Source organism: Epinephelus fuscoguttatus, linkage group LG1 (genome assembly GCF_011397635.1).
Source record: "Epinephelus fuscoguttatus linkage group LG1, E.fuscoguttatus.final_Chr_v1".
Lineage (NCBI taxonomy): Eukaryota > Metazoa > Chordata > Actinopteri > Perciformes > Serranidae > Epinephelus > Epinephelus fuscoguttatus.
Window position 1 is genome coordinate 26,607,253 of NC_064752.1, and position 16,712 is coordinate 26,623,964.

General features: G+C 40.0%; 2 protein-coding genes across 2 annotated transcripts; both read right to left on the bottom strand.

The window, feature by feature from the left end:
- Positions 1-7,806, bottom strand: nbl1 (NBL1, DAN family BMP antagonist). The gene is made up of 4 exons (XM_049585967.1): positions 7,314-7,806; positions 5,263-5,443; positions 3,185-3,296; positions 1-581 (listed from the first exon to the last, which is right to left on the bottom strand). The coding sequence occupies exons 2-4, from the start codon at positions 5,433-5,435 to the stop codon at positions 300-302; spliced, it is 567 nt and encodes a 188-aa protein (XP_049441924.1). The 5' UTR covers positions 5,436-5,443; positions 7,314-7,806; the 3' UTR covers positions 1-299.
- Positions 7,807-11,148: 3,342 nt separating this feature from the next.
- LOC125896690 (MICOS complex subunit Mic10-like) lies at positions 11,149-16,493 on the bottom strand. Its single transcript, XM_049589465.1, has 4 exons — positions 16,405-16,493; positions 11,617-11,664; positions 11,414-11,523; positions 11,149-11,321 (listed from the first exon to the last, which is right to left on the bottom strand). Exons 1-4 carry the CDS (start codon positions 16,463-16,465, stop codon positions 11,313-11,315), a joined length of 228 nt encoding a protein of 75 aa, XP_049445422.1. The 5' UTR covers positions 16,466-16,493; the 3' UTR covers positions 11,149-11,312.
- Positions 16,494-16,712: the final 219 nt, after the last annotated feature.

The following is a 16,712-nucleotide window of genomic DNA, read 5'->3' on the forward strand; positions in this document are numbered from 1 at the left end:
TTATCACAACAATAGAATTTATTGCATGAAAGCAGATTAAAAGCAACGAGACTACAGCTTATTAAGTGACTATAGTCATGTCTGGATGGACACGTGCATGTTTAATCAGCAAACAAAGAGTGCATAAGCTGGTGTGTGTATGAGTTTATATACAATAGAGTGAAATCTGATAGCATGAATTTGTGAGAGTGTGTGTGTGCAATGAAGTGAAGCCATATTCTCAAAGTGCCTTTCCAATACTACAGATTATGCAGTGTGAAGGAGAGTGGAGAGGGCGGAGCAGATGAGCAAAGTGACACCTACCCTCCATCAGATGTGTGTGGTAGTGTGTGATGGTCTGTGTGCGGGTGAGCATGCTTATTGGAGTGTGTGTCTGAGGGGGGCAGAGGGTGAGACTGAGGGCTGCTGAGCGTGTCAGATAAAGATGGAGTGTCCAAGACATTGTCTGCTGGATACAGCTGCATCACTGCCCCCTCCTGGCCACCCTCCTTACTGCAGGACTGGCAGCTACAGTGGAAGATCCTCTCCACCAGCTTATCCACACGAGGAGACTCTTCACTGCCCGGGCACTCCAGAGTCACCTGTTTACATACACATACAATTAAATACATACAAATATATATATATATATATATATATATATATATATATATATATACACATATATATATATATATATGTATATATATATATATATATATATATATATATATATATATATACATACAAAGAGACAGATAGTTGAGTGGTTTGGTTTCATATCTGGACGTACAAAGTAAATGGCTATCAGATTTCTGCTGCTGCGCTTAACTTTACAACTTAAATCTTCCACTTTGTTATATATTGAGTAGTAACAGCGTTTCAATTGTTTGGCTTTCAAGCTTTTTTTAAAATTAGTTTTCATACATATATTTAATATTGTTTTTGTGTCATTGACTATTATTGCTAGTCATTGTAATCATTGTATTATATTTGCATGAACTGGCTTCATGATAACCTGAAGTTGAAGTTAGGGCTAACAATGCTAACAATAAGCAGCATCTACAATTAACCCTACTCTATTCTAACCCTTTGAACCCTGAGCAAATTGCCTTGACTTCTTTCAAAAACACAGGAAGAGAGCAGTGAGCAACAAAAGAAGAAATTACCTAAAAAATAAGGCAAGAAATTAGCAAAAAGAAAAAATTTAAAACAAGAAAATTATTAAAAAAGAAAGAAAGTTAAAAACAAACAAGGAAATGACCTGGAAAGAGTGCTTGAAAATTATAATAATTCTGTGACATAATTTTAAAATGTAATGATAGTAATAGTTATACATATCATTTACCTCTTTCTTTTACCCCTAATTTTTTTTTACAAATAATTTTCTAAATCTATGATTTTTTTTGCAATTTGCGGGACATTTCTTTCCAAGTCGATCATTGCCTTTTTTCCTATGTTTTTGAAAGAAATTACACCAATTTGCTCAGCGTTCAAAGGTTTGAATACTTGCAAAAGGTGTCTGAAAGCAGCACAAGAGAAGTGATGTCACTTCAAGGTTTCAAATGATTAAGACCTTTAAACCACTCAAAATTGAAGTTAAGACCAAACCTGTCTTGGAAATACACACCAAAAATGAAAATATGCTCTTTGTAAATAAACTTATGTCAGTTCCAAACGAACAATGAGGTAAAATGACAGTGATGATACTCTCTATGCTTTCCGTAAAAAAAAAACAAACAAAAAAAAAAACACACTAATGAGCAAGCTGGCTAGCAAGGTATTAGTTTAACAATGCAGTCTCACTGCATGATCGAAATGCACAGAGGGGGCTAAAATAGGGGCAAATCATGCACACAGGTGTTATACCAAAGTCTTTTCTGCATTCGAATATTGTTTCCCCCCTCTTAAAATGATGTTTCCCGTCGCAGCAACACCGTAAATTCTTGTGGTGACGTTACTAAAAAACACTTAAGACCCATGCAATTTATTAGTGAATGTATTTACAGTAAGACAGGACTATTTAGGACTTTTTAAGGCCACTATGACAACACTTTCTTTCCTGCCCTACAAAACAAAGTAAATAAAACCATTTAAAAACACTAAAAGGTGAAAGAACTATATTAACTACTACAGAAATTAAATTAAAAAATTCTGAACAAAAAAAACCTTTTTTATTTATTTGTATTTGGTGATTTATAAACTTATTTTACGCATTGTATTCATTGAAATATTTGATTTTGTTTTATTTTTAACTACCTTCCTTTCTGAAGAAATCTGATTTTTACAAAATGGACATACTGCTACTGTATATGTGGATGGATGGATGGATGGATGGATGGATGTGTGTGCATTTGGTAAAACTCTGACTCCTTAGTGTTGTGTTTTTTGCTTTGTTAAAGACTGTTATATCTTCACAATAATACAATTATTGCGCCATTCTTGTATTGTCAGAGGAATAAATATAAAATAAACAGAGAAGATACAAGCCCCCTGTAAGCCTCAGTGTTGCACAAGCTGTTCCTGCTCTCCAGACCTCACACAACTTCCCCTCACTGTTTCCATTATCCATTGAAAATGATCATTCAGCAGTTTTATCAAGATCTACCACCAAGTGCCAAACCAGCATGGAGGGGTGTCCTCTTTCATGAGAGCTGACTTTGTTTTGTATTAAACTGAACTGCAACAACAATCACAACCACAGACATAAACATTCATTTCCACATAATTAGAAGTAAGGTGAGACTGCAAATGCACTTTCCCTGGCCCTCCTCAAGCAACAAAAATAGTACCAAAATTAATTAATCTATCAGGTAACAGCAGTCCACTCCAGTAGATACAATATTTTCCACTGAAACATGAGGCGACCTCACCTGTGGTCGCACCCGCCTAGCCTACCTGGCAGCTGTCCAAACTACATACACCTCACTACAAAGCCTTTGTTGTCGCAAGACTGGATTCCTTCTGGCGAACAGGGACAATGAACTTCAGCGGAATATAAAATACAGGCTCAGGGTTCACAGGGAACCGCAAAAATTGTGAAACAAATCTTTTCAAAATCCTCGATTTATGTTTTTTCTCCTGCTCCGTGTTTGCCAGTGGGCAGCGTTGCTTTCATGTCGGAAACTTGTGGTTTTGTGTGTGAGTCTGACAAGTCGGTGTTGGTGTGTGCCTGCTACATGAGCTAATGTGCAATAAATCTTACCACTTCCCACTGTGTCTGGGCAGGCATGCAGGAGTCACAGTGCACCAGAGACTCAGTCGACTGTGGGAATGTGTTGGGGACGCTGTAGCTGAAACACTGGCCCAGACAAGCTCTATGAGGAGGACACAGTGTGTTAATGTGTGATTCAACTGCACAACAAAAGTGTTCATACCTGTGTAAGCAAGAGCTGTTAGCAGATGTCTGGTAGCCTCGGGTCAGACACAAAGTCACAAAACGGAGACTTGTTAGTCATATATGTTAGGTAAATCACAAGTCAACTTCTCATTATAAATACAAATCATGACAAAGATTATGAGAATGTGTCCTTCCCCAAATACTATTGTGTTGAACATAGGAAGTAATGTGCAAAACTTGTACATACTGTATGTCGCCGTGGGGACGACAACTAAGAGAAGAACACATATCAGTATTTCCTGAGTGGGCATTACTAAAATAACTAATGAACTGAAGGCAGCATATGAATTGTTTCAAGGGCCACAGTGTTACATTTGTAAGTTTTGACCACAGATCAAGTAGACAAGTTAAAAACAAGTGTGAATTCGCAATAGCTGCAGCCACATATGTGCATCCATGTGTTCATGCATTCACACTAGGGGTGCAGCAGTGTACCATGAAACTGTACGCCATGGAATGAAAATTGACGGTTATCATACCGTGTACATCCTGCTTATCTACTGTACTAAAAAAAAAAATCCAACCAAACTGTGAATCTCAGCTGCATATCTGCATTTCCTTTCCTCCTCAACTGCCTGTCAGATTTTTTAACACTTACTTCAATTAAAAAAACTCTTTTGTCTTGATTCCTTTAAGGGTCACTGTCACTTGATGATAATAATATTAATAATATTTGTGTAACATTGTATATAGTACTGTGATATTTTCTGAGACAACTCTAATTCAATCACACACAACCTCACACACGCTGGACTCCATGCCAAATTTCAGCCACCTAGGGCAAAAACTGTGGTGGCCAAAGTGTGGGGAAATTTTTATGGGCCGACTGACCAACCGACCAAGCTACAGAGCTGCTGGGTGCAGCTATAAAATCTGGTGCTTTTCTATTTTTTGTCAGCAAATTCCATGTAAAGAACAAAACAAACAAGTATTTTGTTTGTCGCCAAACCCTTCAATTGCTCAACTGTTGTCTAAAACCATCCAGAGCACATGACATTACTAAGCCACATTGTTGCACTGATCCGCCATTAACATGTAAATATTCACCAGAGCAACAAAGCAGTAGCTCAAAATAGTCCCAAAACAGACACACTGTTTACTTCTGTTCAAGTATTGTTTGCTAAAACGTACAAGTGTCCAAGTAAAACATGTCCAGCTGTTTGAGTGTGTTTTGTTGTTTTTATTTAGTCTTTATTTAAAATGAAAGTTTACATTCATGACCCCTTTCTAAAGATTTATGATGGGCTTTTGGCTGAATGCCACAAATAGGTTAGTAAAGTCAGAAAGTGTTGAGAGACAGACTAACTCGTTGTTGGTTTCAGTCTTTTCATGGAATGTGTTGGCAATAACAAACATTAATATCGCCAGTTGGCCTTTAATAATAACGTCTGCTGTCGTACAGCCATGCAGGCAGCCACTGATTTACATTCAATTCAGGTATGTATAGAAGTCAACATGCAGAGCTGGAACTTGTTTGGTGTAGTGTAGTGTAAGTAATTTGTTATTTCTTCATACTTCACGTGTAATGGATGGAGTAGCTTTCTCACACAAGTTTCAAGTCTCTGCAAGCTGTCTGCAAGAAGTTTTTAACTTCCTATGACGCAGAAAATAACAAAACTCTGAAATAGTGCTGTGTGTTTAAAATCATGGCTGGTAATAACTTAAAAATATGTGTTTGTTGTAAACTGACTATAACCTGCAATGTCACTACAATGTGTCACTTTAAGTTGAAGTGCAGCACTTCCTCATTGCCAAACAGACTGAATGAGGCACGACTGTGAGGATGCAACTCATTGACATCTAGACATTTCTGCGTTATTCACTTTTTTCAGCTGCAGAGAGATCGTCAGACAGAGAGAGACAGAGAGGGCCTTCATCCTGACCTGTTTTGAATAGAGCGAGGCTGACATCCCGTGTGCCCGACTATCTGTGTGATGTTCTTGGCTTCGCACCAGGCGCTCTTGTCAGGGAACAGCGCCAGGCGGTTGATGTGTGCAGGCGGTGCCGCTGAATACAGTGCAAACAGTGCCCAACAAATCAGAATCCTCTGCCACATGACTGCACCTAAAGGGGTGGAAAACCACAGCATGTTACCGCTCTGCTAACCTTGTTACACAGGAAAACACACTGAAAAGAGTAGTCACAAAATGTCTTTTTGTTTTCTGGCTTTACAGTGAATACGAAATGTGGACTTTGCATATCCCTGCAGATGTGGATTGAGAACTTTGTGGTGATTAGCAGGTTGAAACCCAGGGGTCCATGTGCTTTGTATTTTTCCCATGGTTGCCTCATTTGAATGATTCAAAGAGACAGCTTCCCAATGATCTGAATCACCAGCTGCACAGAGAACAACATTTTACTGCGTTCATATTGCCCAAAAAGACACAATCCCATGGGGGAGGGAGGCAAATGTCTGCACCATACCACCTGACTCAGTCTGTCCTCTGCTCTGTTTCACTCTCTTCTTTAAAAATACCTCAACCCCTCACGTCATTTACAACCTACAAAATCGTTTTCTCCTGCTGCTAATAAAAAAAGTGTCTGTGGTCACCCACGTTGACTACTTTAGGCAGTTTTCAGCACTTCCATATGTCTCTGACACAAGAAACACTGTCCACAGGAATCAGTACCCCTCCTTATCTATTGTGTATAGATATAAAAGACAAGGGGTGGCTGGGTGTGCTGATGTGAGGGGGAGGACTTGGATTATTAATGAAATGCTATATTTTTTTGACAGACTTCAAGAGCTCAGGCTGCTGTCTTTAAATGCAGCACAGGCAGACTGACAGACTTAAAGTGGTAATGCATTACAGTAACAGAAGTTATCTTACAAATACAGTAATAGAGATGTAGGTTATGACTAAATATTTTTAACGACATTTTTTTGTTTTATAATGCTATATCTTTTTTGACAGACTTCATGAGTTCAGACTACTGTCTTTAAACGCAGCACACATACTAAGCGCAGTGGCATTTAAGTGATAATACATTACAGTAACGAAAAATTTAGCTAACGTCCCTCTTTCAAATACAGTAATAGAGACATGTGTTACAGCTAAAAAGTCGTTATATTTCCACGACCTTTTCTTGTTGTTTTATACTGGTATATTTTTTGACAGGCTTCAAGAGGCCAGGCTACTTTCTTTAAACGCAGCACAGGCAGACTGACAGACTTGAAGAGATAACGCGTTACAGTCACGACAGTTAACGTTCCTCTTTCAAATACAGTATGTTATGACTAAATACTCTTAATTTTTCCACAACATTTTTTGTTTTATACTGCTATATCTTTTTTGACAGACTTCAGGAGTTCTAGCTGCTGTCTTTAAACGCAGCACACACAGACAGAGCGGAGTGGCGTTCAAGTGATAACACGTTAACGTTACAGTAACGGAAAAGTTAGCTAACATCTCTCTTCCAAATACAGTTACAAAGTTATAACTAAAAACTCGTTATTTTAACGTCATTTTTTATAAGTTTGCACGGTTAAATCTGAATATGAACAGTGTGTTACCCACAATCCCCAGTGAGGGATCAGTACCCAGTAACGTTAAGCTAATGTAACGTATGTAGCGACTGTTACTTCAAGTTAACGGTTGGACAGGCAAGATGTCAAGGCATTGTTGGCTTACTTTTATTTATCATGCTTTGATTTAGTCATGTAGTTTAAGAAAAGTTATTATTTCAGTTTATTTTAGCTGGTAAGGTGCCGTGTCTTTCTCCGAGTTACCTCGGAAGGTAAGGAGAAGCTCCAACCGTCATTTTAAACAAGTGTCGCAGCTACCTAACGGTTAAAAGGCAACCTAGCTAGGAGAAAAGTACCGTAACGTGCGCTTAGCTACAGTAACGAGCGTATGTATAACTTGACTTTTTAAAGTAGTTACGAGTAGACTAATTACGTACTTTTTAAGTAACGAGACCCTGAGACACTTACCACCGCTCACCGACCCCGGGGAACAGCCAGTTGAGCACTGCGCAACGTCCCGCTGAGCTCAGCCCCTCACCGAAACCTGGACCCGGGCTCCTAAAACCTGAGGATGCGGGCTGCAGTCGGATATCACCGTGCGCTGATAATTAAAGGAAAAAGTGAGCACTTCGTCAGCGGCGAGGATACATCCGAGCCCAGTCTGTCATAAAACAGTTACATCATCCGGAAAGAAAGAGAAGCGTCCGTCCGACGGGGAAGGATGGGGAGATGGGATAAGTTATGAGCGCTATCTCATCCCTCAGTCCATCAGCTCAGACCGTCCCTCCCCTTTGTTCTCTTCCCGTGCAGTGTTAAATTCCCCCGTAACTCCACTGAAAAACACTTTCCAACTTGTTGTCTTTTGTTGTAAAACTCTGTAGCAGGGGTGAGGCGCGGCTGAGCCCTCAGACAGGGGTCCTGCTGTGCCGTTTCTGGACGAAAGAAAGCGGGGAAGAGGAGGAGGAGGAGGAGGAGGAAGGGGGGTGTTGGGAAGGTTTCAAATGTTTCCCAAAGTAGGAGCGAGGCGAGACTGCAGATCAGATTTACAGGAGAAAAATGCAAATATAACAACATTACACAAACAGGACTCATTTAGAGTCATGTGTTAAGTTTGCACATACATCTGGCGGTGCTTTGCTAACATGTGTTTTTAGATTTTACAATTGAAACAGTGTGATCATGCAATACAACTGGGAAACAGATGTGGATCAATGCTCTGATCCATTCCTCTGATACCTTTAGGAAGTTGAAATGATATCAACAGCAGGTTATTTAACCATAAGCTCATGACAACTTGATCTAATTAAGGCCGCTCAATATGTTTGGAGTGAAACCACTGACACGCTCATGAGCACGAGTTGCTGAAAGGCATTATGTTCCGTGGCTTTGCTGACCCATAAGTCTTTTAAACCCCTATTGAAATGGGAATATAGGATCTAACATTTGAGTTATGATGCCCCAGTCAGCTACTGGCAGTGGAGGACTCAGGCTGTGTGAGGCGCAGGGGCAAAACAATTAAACTACTTGAAAGAGTTAGACACATTTTCAGCACAAGCGAAAGGTTTTACTAAACTAAAAAGTAATGAATAATACATAATGTTTTAGTGTAACCAATGTGTTGATTCAAGTGCCTCAACTATTATTCAAAATGAAACACAGGGTGCATAATTATACTTACGTGAGTAGTCACGGAAAGCCAAAAGAGAGGGACTATGTGTAACTCTTAGGGCCCAGCTATGGTTTTTGATACCTTTAAGGTATGCACCAGTGCACATTAAGTTTCCGAGCATGTAGGGCTGACAATATGGCATTGCATCATATTTCCTCAATTTTAAAGCCACCCTAGACAGCACTGCATCACGTTTTCTTTACTCGAATGAAACCCCTAGAGGGCCTTTCATCAGTAGTATTCAGTGGAGAGAGACGTATTCAGATTCCCAAGGGAAAATAGCCAACATGCACACCACAAGGGCTGGGTATCAGCACTCGATACCTTTAAGGTATCAACCGATATAACCCAATACCACATGGTAGTGAAATGTCGCCATTCAAACAATACCTACACTCGATCCTTTTTGCACCAGGGGTCTGATCCCAGACCATCTTGACTCACTGCCACATTAACAAACTTTCTGTTGCTGCCATGTCTGTAGCCGCTGTCCTCCCGGTGAACAGTCAGTTTAACATCTGCCCGGTTAGCAGGAGCTAACACATCAGCAGCTAACATCCAACACACTAACACCAAAATGGCTGGACACTTAAACCCCTTAATAACTGTTTGGTAACATTAACATTAAGAGTATTGAATAAGGTACTCTATTTATATTGGTATAACTTTAGGTACTGGCATTGTAATTTTTTTTGACAATACCCAGCCCTGCACACCACAGTGTTAAATTATACTCCCTTAAAAGTTCTGTAAAAGTTGCAATTACTGTAAGCAAAAGTCCAAAAGCAGTCCAAAGCAAAGTAAGCATTATTACTTGCATTTACGTAAGTATTTATACAGAGTGAAGGTACTTGTACTTTTTCATTTTATGTTACTTTAAAACTCTACCACTACATTTTGTGGGTTTATAAGTACATGAAAAATAGCATAGCCTACTTTTTACTCCAGTACATTCATTTCATTCAGTTATATGAACTTCATAAAATATTTTACATACAAATTATATGATCAGATTAAAAAATACAATGCAATGTTTTACTTAAAACTACCCAACAGTATATTATGTGGTCAAATTAGCTCCCCCTCGATCAGCTACAGCAGTAAAATTATACTTCCTCATGAAAACACAAGTAATAATAATCTAATGATATCATAGTATAACAATCACAGGGGCTATTTTTCTGCTTTGTGTTATTTCACTTTTGATACCCATAAGGACATTTAACCAATAATGCTTTCAAAGACATTCCCACTGCCAGACTTTTATTTGTCATCGAGTAGCTATTTTTAATGTAGTATTGCTGCTTTTACTTAAAAGATCTGAATACAGCAGCATCAGCTACAGCAGCTCCAGGCCAGAGTCGTGCAGCAGCACACATGGCATGTCTGGTCTTAGATTTCATGCCAGACATTAACCAACACTGACTGAACAGTTTTGAGCCATTAGATGAACAAATGTGATTAAGTAGCTTTATTAGACTGGTAATTATGATTCATCAAGGAGAATTTTTCAGACAGGCACAGACAGGTACCGTCTGATGAGTTTGACTGCCTTGTTACACCTCAGCTCTGTCACTGATGGTCCCCCTTACCCTCCCGCACACCATTCCTGCACTTCATCTTACCTGCTTACAGGTGTTCAGCCTGGCTTGTGTCCATAAGCGCCCCTATCTTTCTCACGCTTCACTTGCAAACAAATATTTAAATGGACAGGAGACGAGTGACATGGCTTAATTCCTGGCGTTGTTTATTATGTGCTTACATTGCTGAGAAAACTGTTACGGTGATGGAGAGGGGAAAATGTGAGTGTGTGCATTAGAGCAGGCGTGCATGCGTCAATGTTGTCTTTGATGTGAAAGTGTAAACCATGTGTTATGTTCGGAGTGCAAAGTGCAGAACTCACCTGTTAGTAATAAGACCGAGCTTCAGTCCAGAAATGGCATTCCTCTGCATTCCACGGATTCTGCTTCACCAGGGGGCTGGATAAACGTGTGCGCCTGCACACGCTCACACAAACAATCCCTCTTCTCTCCTAGCAGGCCCATGCAACCACACATAAGTGATCAATCACACTCAAAACAATCTCGCCCAACAGACTCATGGCCAACGAATACACAAGACGTAAGAGATTCTTCCTGATATGTAGATGCATGCTTTTCCAACTCTCTGTGAAGAAAGAAGTCACGGTCACAGCAAACGGTCTTACCCAACTCACGCAACTTAAAACAGGACTACAAATCATGGCATACTGTGCAAATGCTTTATCTAGCATGACTGGAGATCAGACTGGGTTACTTCCCTGTCTTCAGAAAGGAATCTAGAAACCTGCATCTATAAATAAGAAAACTATAAGACAAAGTTCATCTCACACAAAGGTATGCGAACTTTTAAAGTCTCTTTCAACTCGAGCATTGGTCTCCCACCAACTGTACTTTTTTTTATTCCATCAATCTGTGCAACTTTTCATCCTCCCACTCTCTAACAGGGCTGCAGATGCTGAACCTGGCCCTCATTCCAAAACAGCAGGGGTTCAAGTCTCCCAGCTCATTAACACAAAAAATTACCTCCCACCCCAAAACCACATTTCATTCTCCTCAAACATGCACGCAGAAAAAAGAGAGAGAGAAACAGAGAGAGTTTTCCACAATCGCTTTATTAAATACACAATGACTGCCATGTGATAAACACAGTGAGGGCATCATTGGACATTAGTGCCAGGACAGAAATGAGCAGCAAAACAACAACACAAAAATGAAAGGGGAACTTCATGGGAAATCCTGATCATCTTTAGTCCTTCTTTACTGGTCCTGTAAATAAGCACACAGAAAAATCATAAAGCATGATGTGTTAGTGTGTCACAAACCTCTAACAATCAATACATTTTACCATCTGTGCTCACCTTAACCATTCTGCCATGAACCAGGTATGGTGACCTGAAGTCATGCTGGCAGTTGGCGTATCCCATGCCCAGTCCCAAACCTGAGCCAAACGAGACCGGCCATGTGCGACCTGGGGAGAAAAACAGTCAACCATGAATGATGTTTTTAAGTAGTGCTTACACCACTTCCCCCTTCCACTGACCAGTTCACCTTAGACACTTACGTTTAAAGAGAAGGACGGAGAACACAACACCCACAGCAAGGCCGGTTACTGCAAAGAGGAAGAAAAAAAAAGAAAGTGATTAAACTCCACTTCCCAAAAATATTTTACTTTAGTACTTAAGTAATGTGATCATGTCTGATCCCGTATAAAACCAGCTGGCATAGATGTAAATCTGCTGTAATGAGGTCAGTGGGGTGCCGCTATTATGTTTGATGCAAGAGTTGGTAAATAGCACAAGTTAGCAAGACATTGCTCTCATTAGGAAAACAGAGTGAGAGAAAAAACAGCAAGAGCACAACCTTCCAAGAAAAAAAAAGAAAACAGTAAAAGGGGTGCAAGAGAGGGGGAAGTGAGTTAAAAGGAGCAACGACAGTGTCCATGAGGCAGAGGGCAGAGGAGGTAACAGGTCAGAGAGTGCACACGTGTAGGTAAGCAATGTACGGTCACAAAAGTTCGTCCGTGGCACAGAAGTTGGCGAAGTTGTTTGAAGTGCTCAGACCAGAGCAGGATCTTGAGGAGGAATGTGTTTGTGCGCTTAACTTCACCTCGCTGCAGGCCACACCACACCCAACAGCAGGCCAGCCAGCACAGAAAACACATAAAAAAACAGTCATTTGGGCCCCTCCGACTCTTAATTGGATTCAGGGAGCTATGCAGCATGACCGATTTGCCTGAACCAGAACCCTCAGACTGTTCTCTATTACACAACTTACAAATGTCAAACAAGACCACATAAGACCCCGTGCACCCTCACTATCATCAGATCAACAATAAATCTTTGTCCTCTGCGTCCATTTCGAGCGAAGATTTAGTTAAACTTAAGGTTCTCCGTCTGTTGCAGCCTCTGCCTTTCTTTGCTCTTCAGCCAGAGCAGTTTTGAAGGCCCTGATTTTCCACTGACAGTAATACAGTAAAAGCACTGGCAAAATACGAGGGCTGATCAACATCTCATTTTGGCGTCCTTTCTCTTTGTGTGGACGTCTCCAAGTGGGATGGATTATAACAAAAACATTTGTGCTGCAGTAGAGTGAACTGTAGAACCCACAGGCCAGAAAATACGCACTAGGTTTTCTCTGAAAATAAAGTCCAGAGCTGTTTAATGGTATTGTTATTGATTCAGTCGTTATTCCAAGTATTTTCTGGAAATGGCATCAATAAAGCCATTCGTTTTCAATCAAAGTGATTTGGTGAATTTAGTTAATCAAATTTGAGTTGTATAACACATTGAAATTTTAAAATGATTGTGACAGCACAGCACATTTCCTTGAAGAGCTAGTATTGTTTCTGTGTGCTGAAGAGAACACTAGGATCTGCACATTTGAGTGAAAAAATATTTCCAAACATGACCTTGTAATTGTGAAGTTATACAGACAACCTTCTTTAAATTGCAGCTGCTCTTACTTCTCTTGCTTTTAGTCATGCTAGCGGCCTTGGTTCAAGACATGGCGACTTTGACTCGTTCAGTTAGTCCACCATTTTAGTCCTGACTGAAATATCTCAACATCTACAGGATGGATTGGCATGAAATTCTGTACAGTCATTCATGGTGCCCTTTGGATAATATGTTATGACACAGGTCAAAATTTAAATGTATGCAAAACCTTGGTTTATGACCTGTCCTTGACTAATGACATACCCGTCAGCCTCAGCTGTACTTAGTGTCTTATGCTAATAAGCAAATGTCAGCATACTAAAGTGCTTTCATAAGATGGTGAACATGGTGAAAAATACACATTAAATATCAGCATTGTCATTGGGTACATGTTAGCATAGATGTACTTAGGTCTACTGCTGCCTGTCTGTCTCATTTTAACATTGTTTTGATGTTCCTCAAATGAAGTACCATGTTTCCAATAAACACAGTTGTTTCCTGTTATGCAAAGGATGTTTCTGATTGTCTGCCTCCCTACCATCAATGCACAGGCAATTCACCCTGTCCCTTTACAACAAGTTGGATTTGACTTCTCTCATGTACTTTTAACTTGTGTCATTGGCCAGTATATTTTAGCTCTCTTCCCTTGCTGTACAGGGCATATTTTTTGCAGGATATCTAAAAGTTTTACCATATAATCTGAACCTGTGGCACTAAGTATAAAACGCAGGTATAAAAGGCACGAGAGGAAGCCAACCTTTTATGTTATGGTCTCAAATTTAGAGATGTATTATACTGTATTAAAATGCTAGGAATCATTAACCAACATACGCAGTGCTACACAGAATATGCCGGTATCTTCCTGAGCAATCACAGAAAGTCAGGACTAACTACAGACTTTTACACAAGCCCCTGAGCAGAACATATGCTGCAGACTTTCTCTGGCTACCAGAGACACCCTGGCACAGCTGGCATTTTGTTACACCAAGCGAGCTCAAAGAAATGCCACAATGCAGATGTTTTTCCTCCCAGCAAGAAACATATTTCATCGTGCTGACATTGACGTCATTGCGTGTCGTTTGGGACAGACTGCTGGGTCAACACGGTTCCAAACACCACAGGTAAACTGTGCAAAAAGATCCCATGGTGATCTGCTCAACGCTGTTTCATCGGCGTTGGGGGAAACCAAAACATCTATGGAGTTACTGCGGGGTTGATGGTTTTTTTTTTTTTTATGTAGGCAGATATGGAAATTAAAATCGCCCTTGTTCCCTCGACAAAAATACACTGGGGATTTTCCGTCTGATTTTGGATCACTGCAGAAAATAAGGCCTAGCAAATATATATTTATGATACTGTAAAATAAACTTAAAAAAGCTAGTGTTAGGCTGTAAACACACTACATCATGGTCGCATGACTAAAGTCACCACCACAACGAGGCTGTAAAGCTGTGGATGTGATGACATTCTGTAGTCTCATTCAGCCACTTGTTAGCCAGCACCTAAAAGCTTCAAAATGCATAAGTGGGGTATTACTGATGAATTTTATGTTGTAGAACAGGGTTGGAAATTAACTTTTTGTCCACCTGACACTGTGGCTGGTGGATTTGAAACTCTACCAGCCACTCAATAGATTGCAATTATTTATTTTTCTGGTGAGTGAAGAAAATCTAGCAGCCACTTGCATATTTTACAGGCATTTGGCTGGTAGCTGGTGTTAATCTCCAGCCCTGTTGCAGAACCAAACATGAAAGTCTCTTAAGCTTGTGTTAACCACTGACCCATTCATAAACACACTGATTTCAGGATGAGGGAACTGGGAGTGCTAAAATGCTAATTCATTTCCAGATTTTATGACTAACTCCTTCAGCACTTTATAATTTTAATATGACATTCTCAAATAAAAATGCTGTTTATGTTGTTACTTAAATGGTTTTGGCAATAAATCCAAACATGTCTGTTGTTTATATATATATAAAGTAAAAGTTGTTACATGTGTGCTGTTTTCAGTGTCTGGTACCTGCAGTACAATGAAAAAGTCATGGCTTTGTGAAGTCACAAATAGATTGTCCTCTTTCTGTCACTTATTATTTTAAATGTAGACTTTATTTGTTGATCAGGTTTGAGGGTGTTTGCGCCATACTAAAGGGTTAAGCTGACAATGCCTTAGGGCAAATAATTTTGATTAAAATGATGTAAGGTTCATTTACTCTGGGATCAAAGCTCATGAAGCTGCTACAGATATTATAGGTTGAAGGTTTGTTTCTGTTTTCCAGTTAGTGCCCGAACCACTGCTGCATCAGCTGCAGAGACTGATGCTCAGAATCCTAACATCATATGCCAAATAAAAATGGAAATGTGCTTTAATAAATAGGAACACTGGTCACAAGTGCACCTTCACCAACACTGTCTTACAACAGAATTTCTCTCTACACTAAACTGAAAAATCGGAGGAGGCATCTTTTTCTTGCAGCCCTCCATCAACGCTGAGCCAGCACATTTCCCACCCAAAAATTGAGTTTTTCAAAAGCAGCCTCTCCAGAGGGGATCAATCTGAAAAAGCTGGCGCTGCATTTTAGTATTCACAAGGAAACATTGTGTAAAACAAGAACATATGTCCTCCCAGATAGGCTGGAGGCTGTGTAGCAGTAAAGCTTTCAAGACAGCTATCTATCACACAACACAGCTGATGTAATTATCCTGTATTTAGACAGGATTATATCATCTTTTATGCTCATTGTGTGACAACACGAGTGAATGAGAACAACTTACATGTGTCTTCAGCTGTATTACAACACAGTATGCAGAGAGATTGGTTCATAGATTTAGCAGTTTACAGTGATTTTTAGGTGTTTTAGTGGACTGAACCCATTTTATTGTGGATGTGGTCTCAACGAAACAGGTGCTTCTTTACCCTGTGACAGACCTGCTTTAGTTTTAAGTGCTACAACATCATTAATTCCAGAGTAGGACTGTTAGGCTCCTTGCTGCTACTTCTGTGTAAAACATAGATGTGGTTGATGGAGAGAAGTGAAACAGGCTGGATCAGGCCAGTAATCTCAGACTGAAAGTAGACAGACTGACCCTTTACGGCTGTGATACACCCTCCATACTCATACTTTCCAGTCTGTTAATCAAGACACAGACTCTAGCTTGTATCCAAACGCTTTTTGGTCTTCTTTAAGCTTATAATTCCTCCCTCATAAAATAAAAAACACATTATCGTTGGTTTAATCCATTCAGCAGCGGTCAAGTCCGCATTTGACCTCAGTAAACTGTCCCAGCATGCTCACACAGACGTCCCGTAGAAAAGCACCTCAGCTGACTCGTAGCACCGCTTATTTACCAGGTGTAATATATCAAAGTATACCTAATGTAAGCGTGAAATAATATCATGTGTATGAAAGGGAATTTACCTGTTTTCACGGCTGTATCAGCAAGACAGCGGTCCCATTTCCGTCCGTGGTCGTCTGCCATGTTTTCAGCTGTCAGGGAGCTTCGCAGAGTATCGCGAGAAATGTACAGTCACGTGAACTCACCCCGCCACAACTGCAGTCCATATACACTTACAATATATACGCATATAATAGACATTTTAAGTGTTTTCCCATTTTTTGCACCTGAATTTTTAGATCTCCGCTCCTTAATTACCATTTGCTTTAAGCAAACATCTGTTTTTCATGTTTTATTAATTTAATCAGTCAACAGATCATTCAATACATAG

Excerpts from the sequence above, each read along its gene's own strand:
- nbl1 (XM_049585967.1), bottom strand. The coding sequence starts at position 5,435 with ATGTGGCAGAGGATTCTGATTTGTTGGGCACTGTTTGCACTGTATTCA. Across the intron at positions 3,297-5,262 it reads CCTCGCTCTATTCAAAACAG|AGCTTGTCTGGGCCAGTGTT; the intron begins GTCAGGATGAAG and ends TCCTCCTCATAG. Across the intron at positions 582-3,184 it reads CCCAGACACAGTGGGAAGTG|GTGACTCTGGAGTGCCCGGG; the intron begins GTAAGATTTATT and ends GTATGTAAACAG.
- LOC125896690 (XM_049589465.1), bottom strand. The coding sequence starts at position 16,465 with ATGGCAGACGACCACGGACGGAAATGGGACCGCTGTCTTGCTGATACA. Across the intron at positions 11,665-16,404 it reads TGATACAGCCGTGAAAACAG|TAACCGGCCTTGCTGTGGGT; the intron begins GTAAATTCCCTT and ends TCCTCTTTGCAG. Across the intron at positions 11,524-11,616 it reads CTCCGTCCTTCTCTTTAAAC|GTCGCACATGGCCGGTCTCG; the intron begins GTAAGTGTCTAA and ends TTTTCTCCCCAG.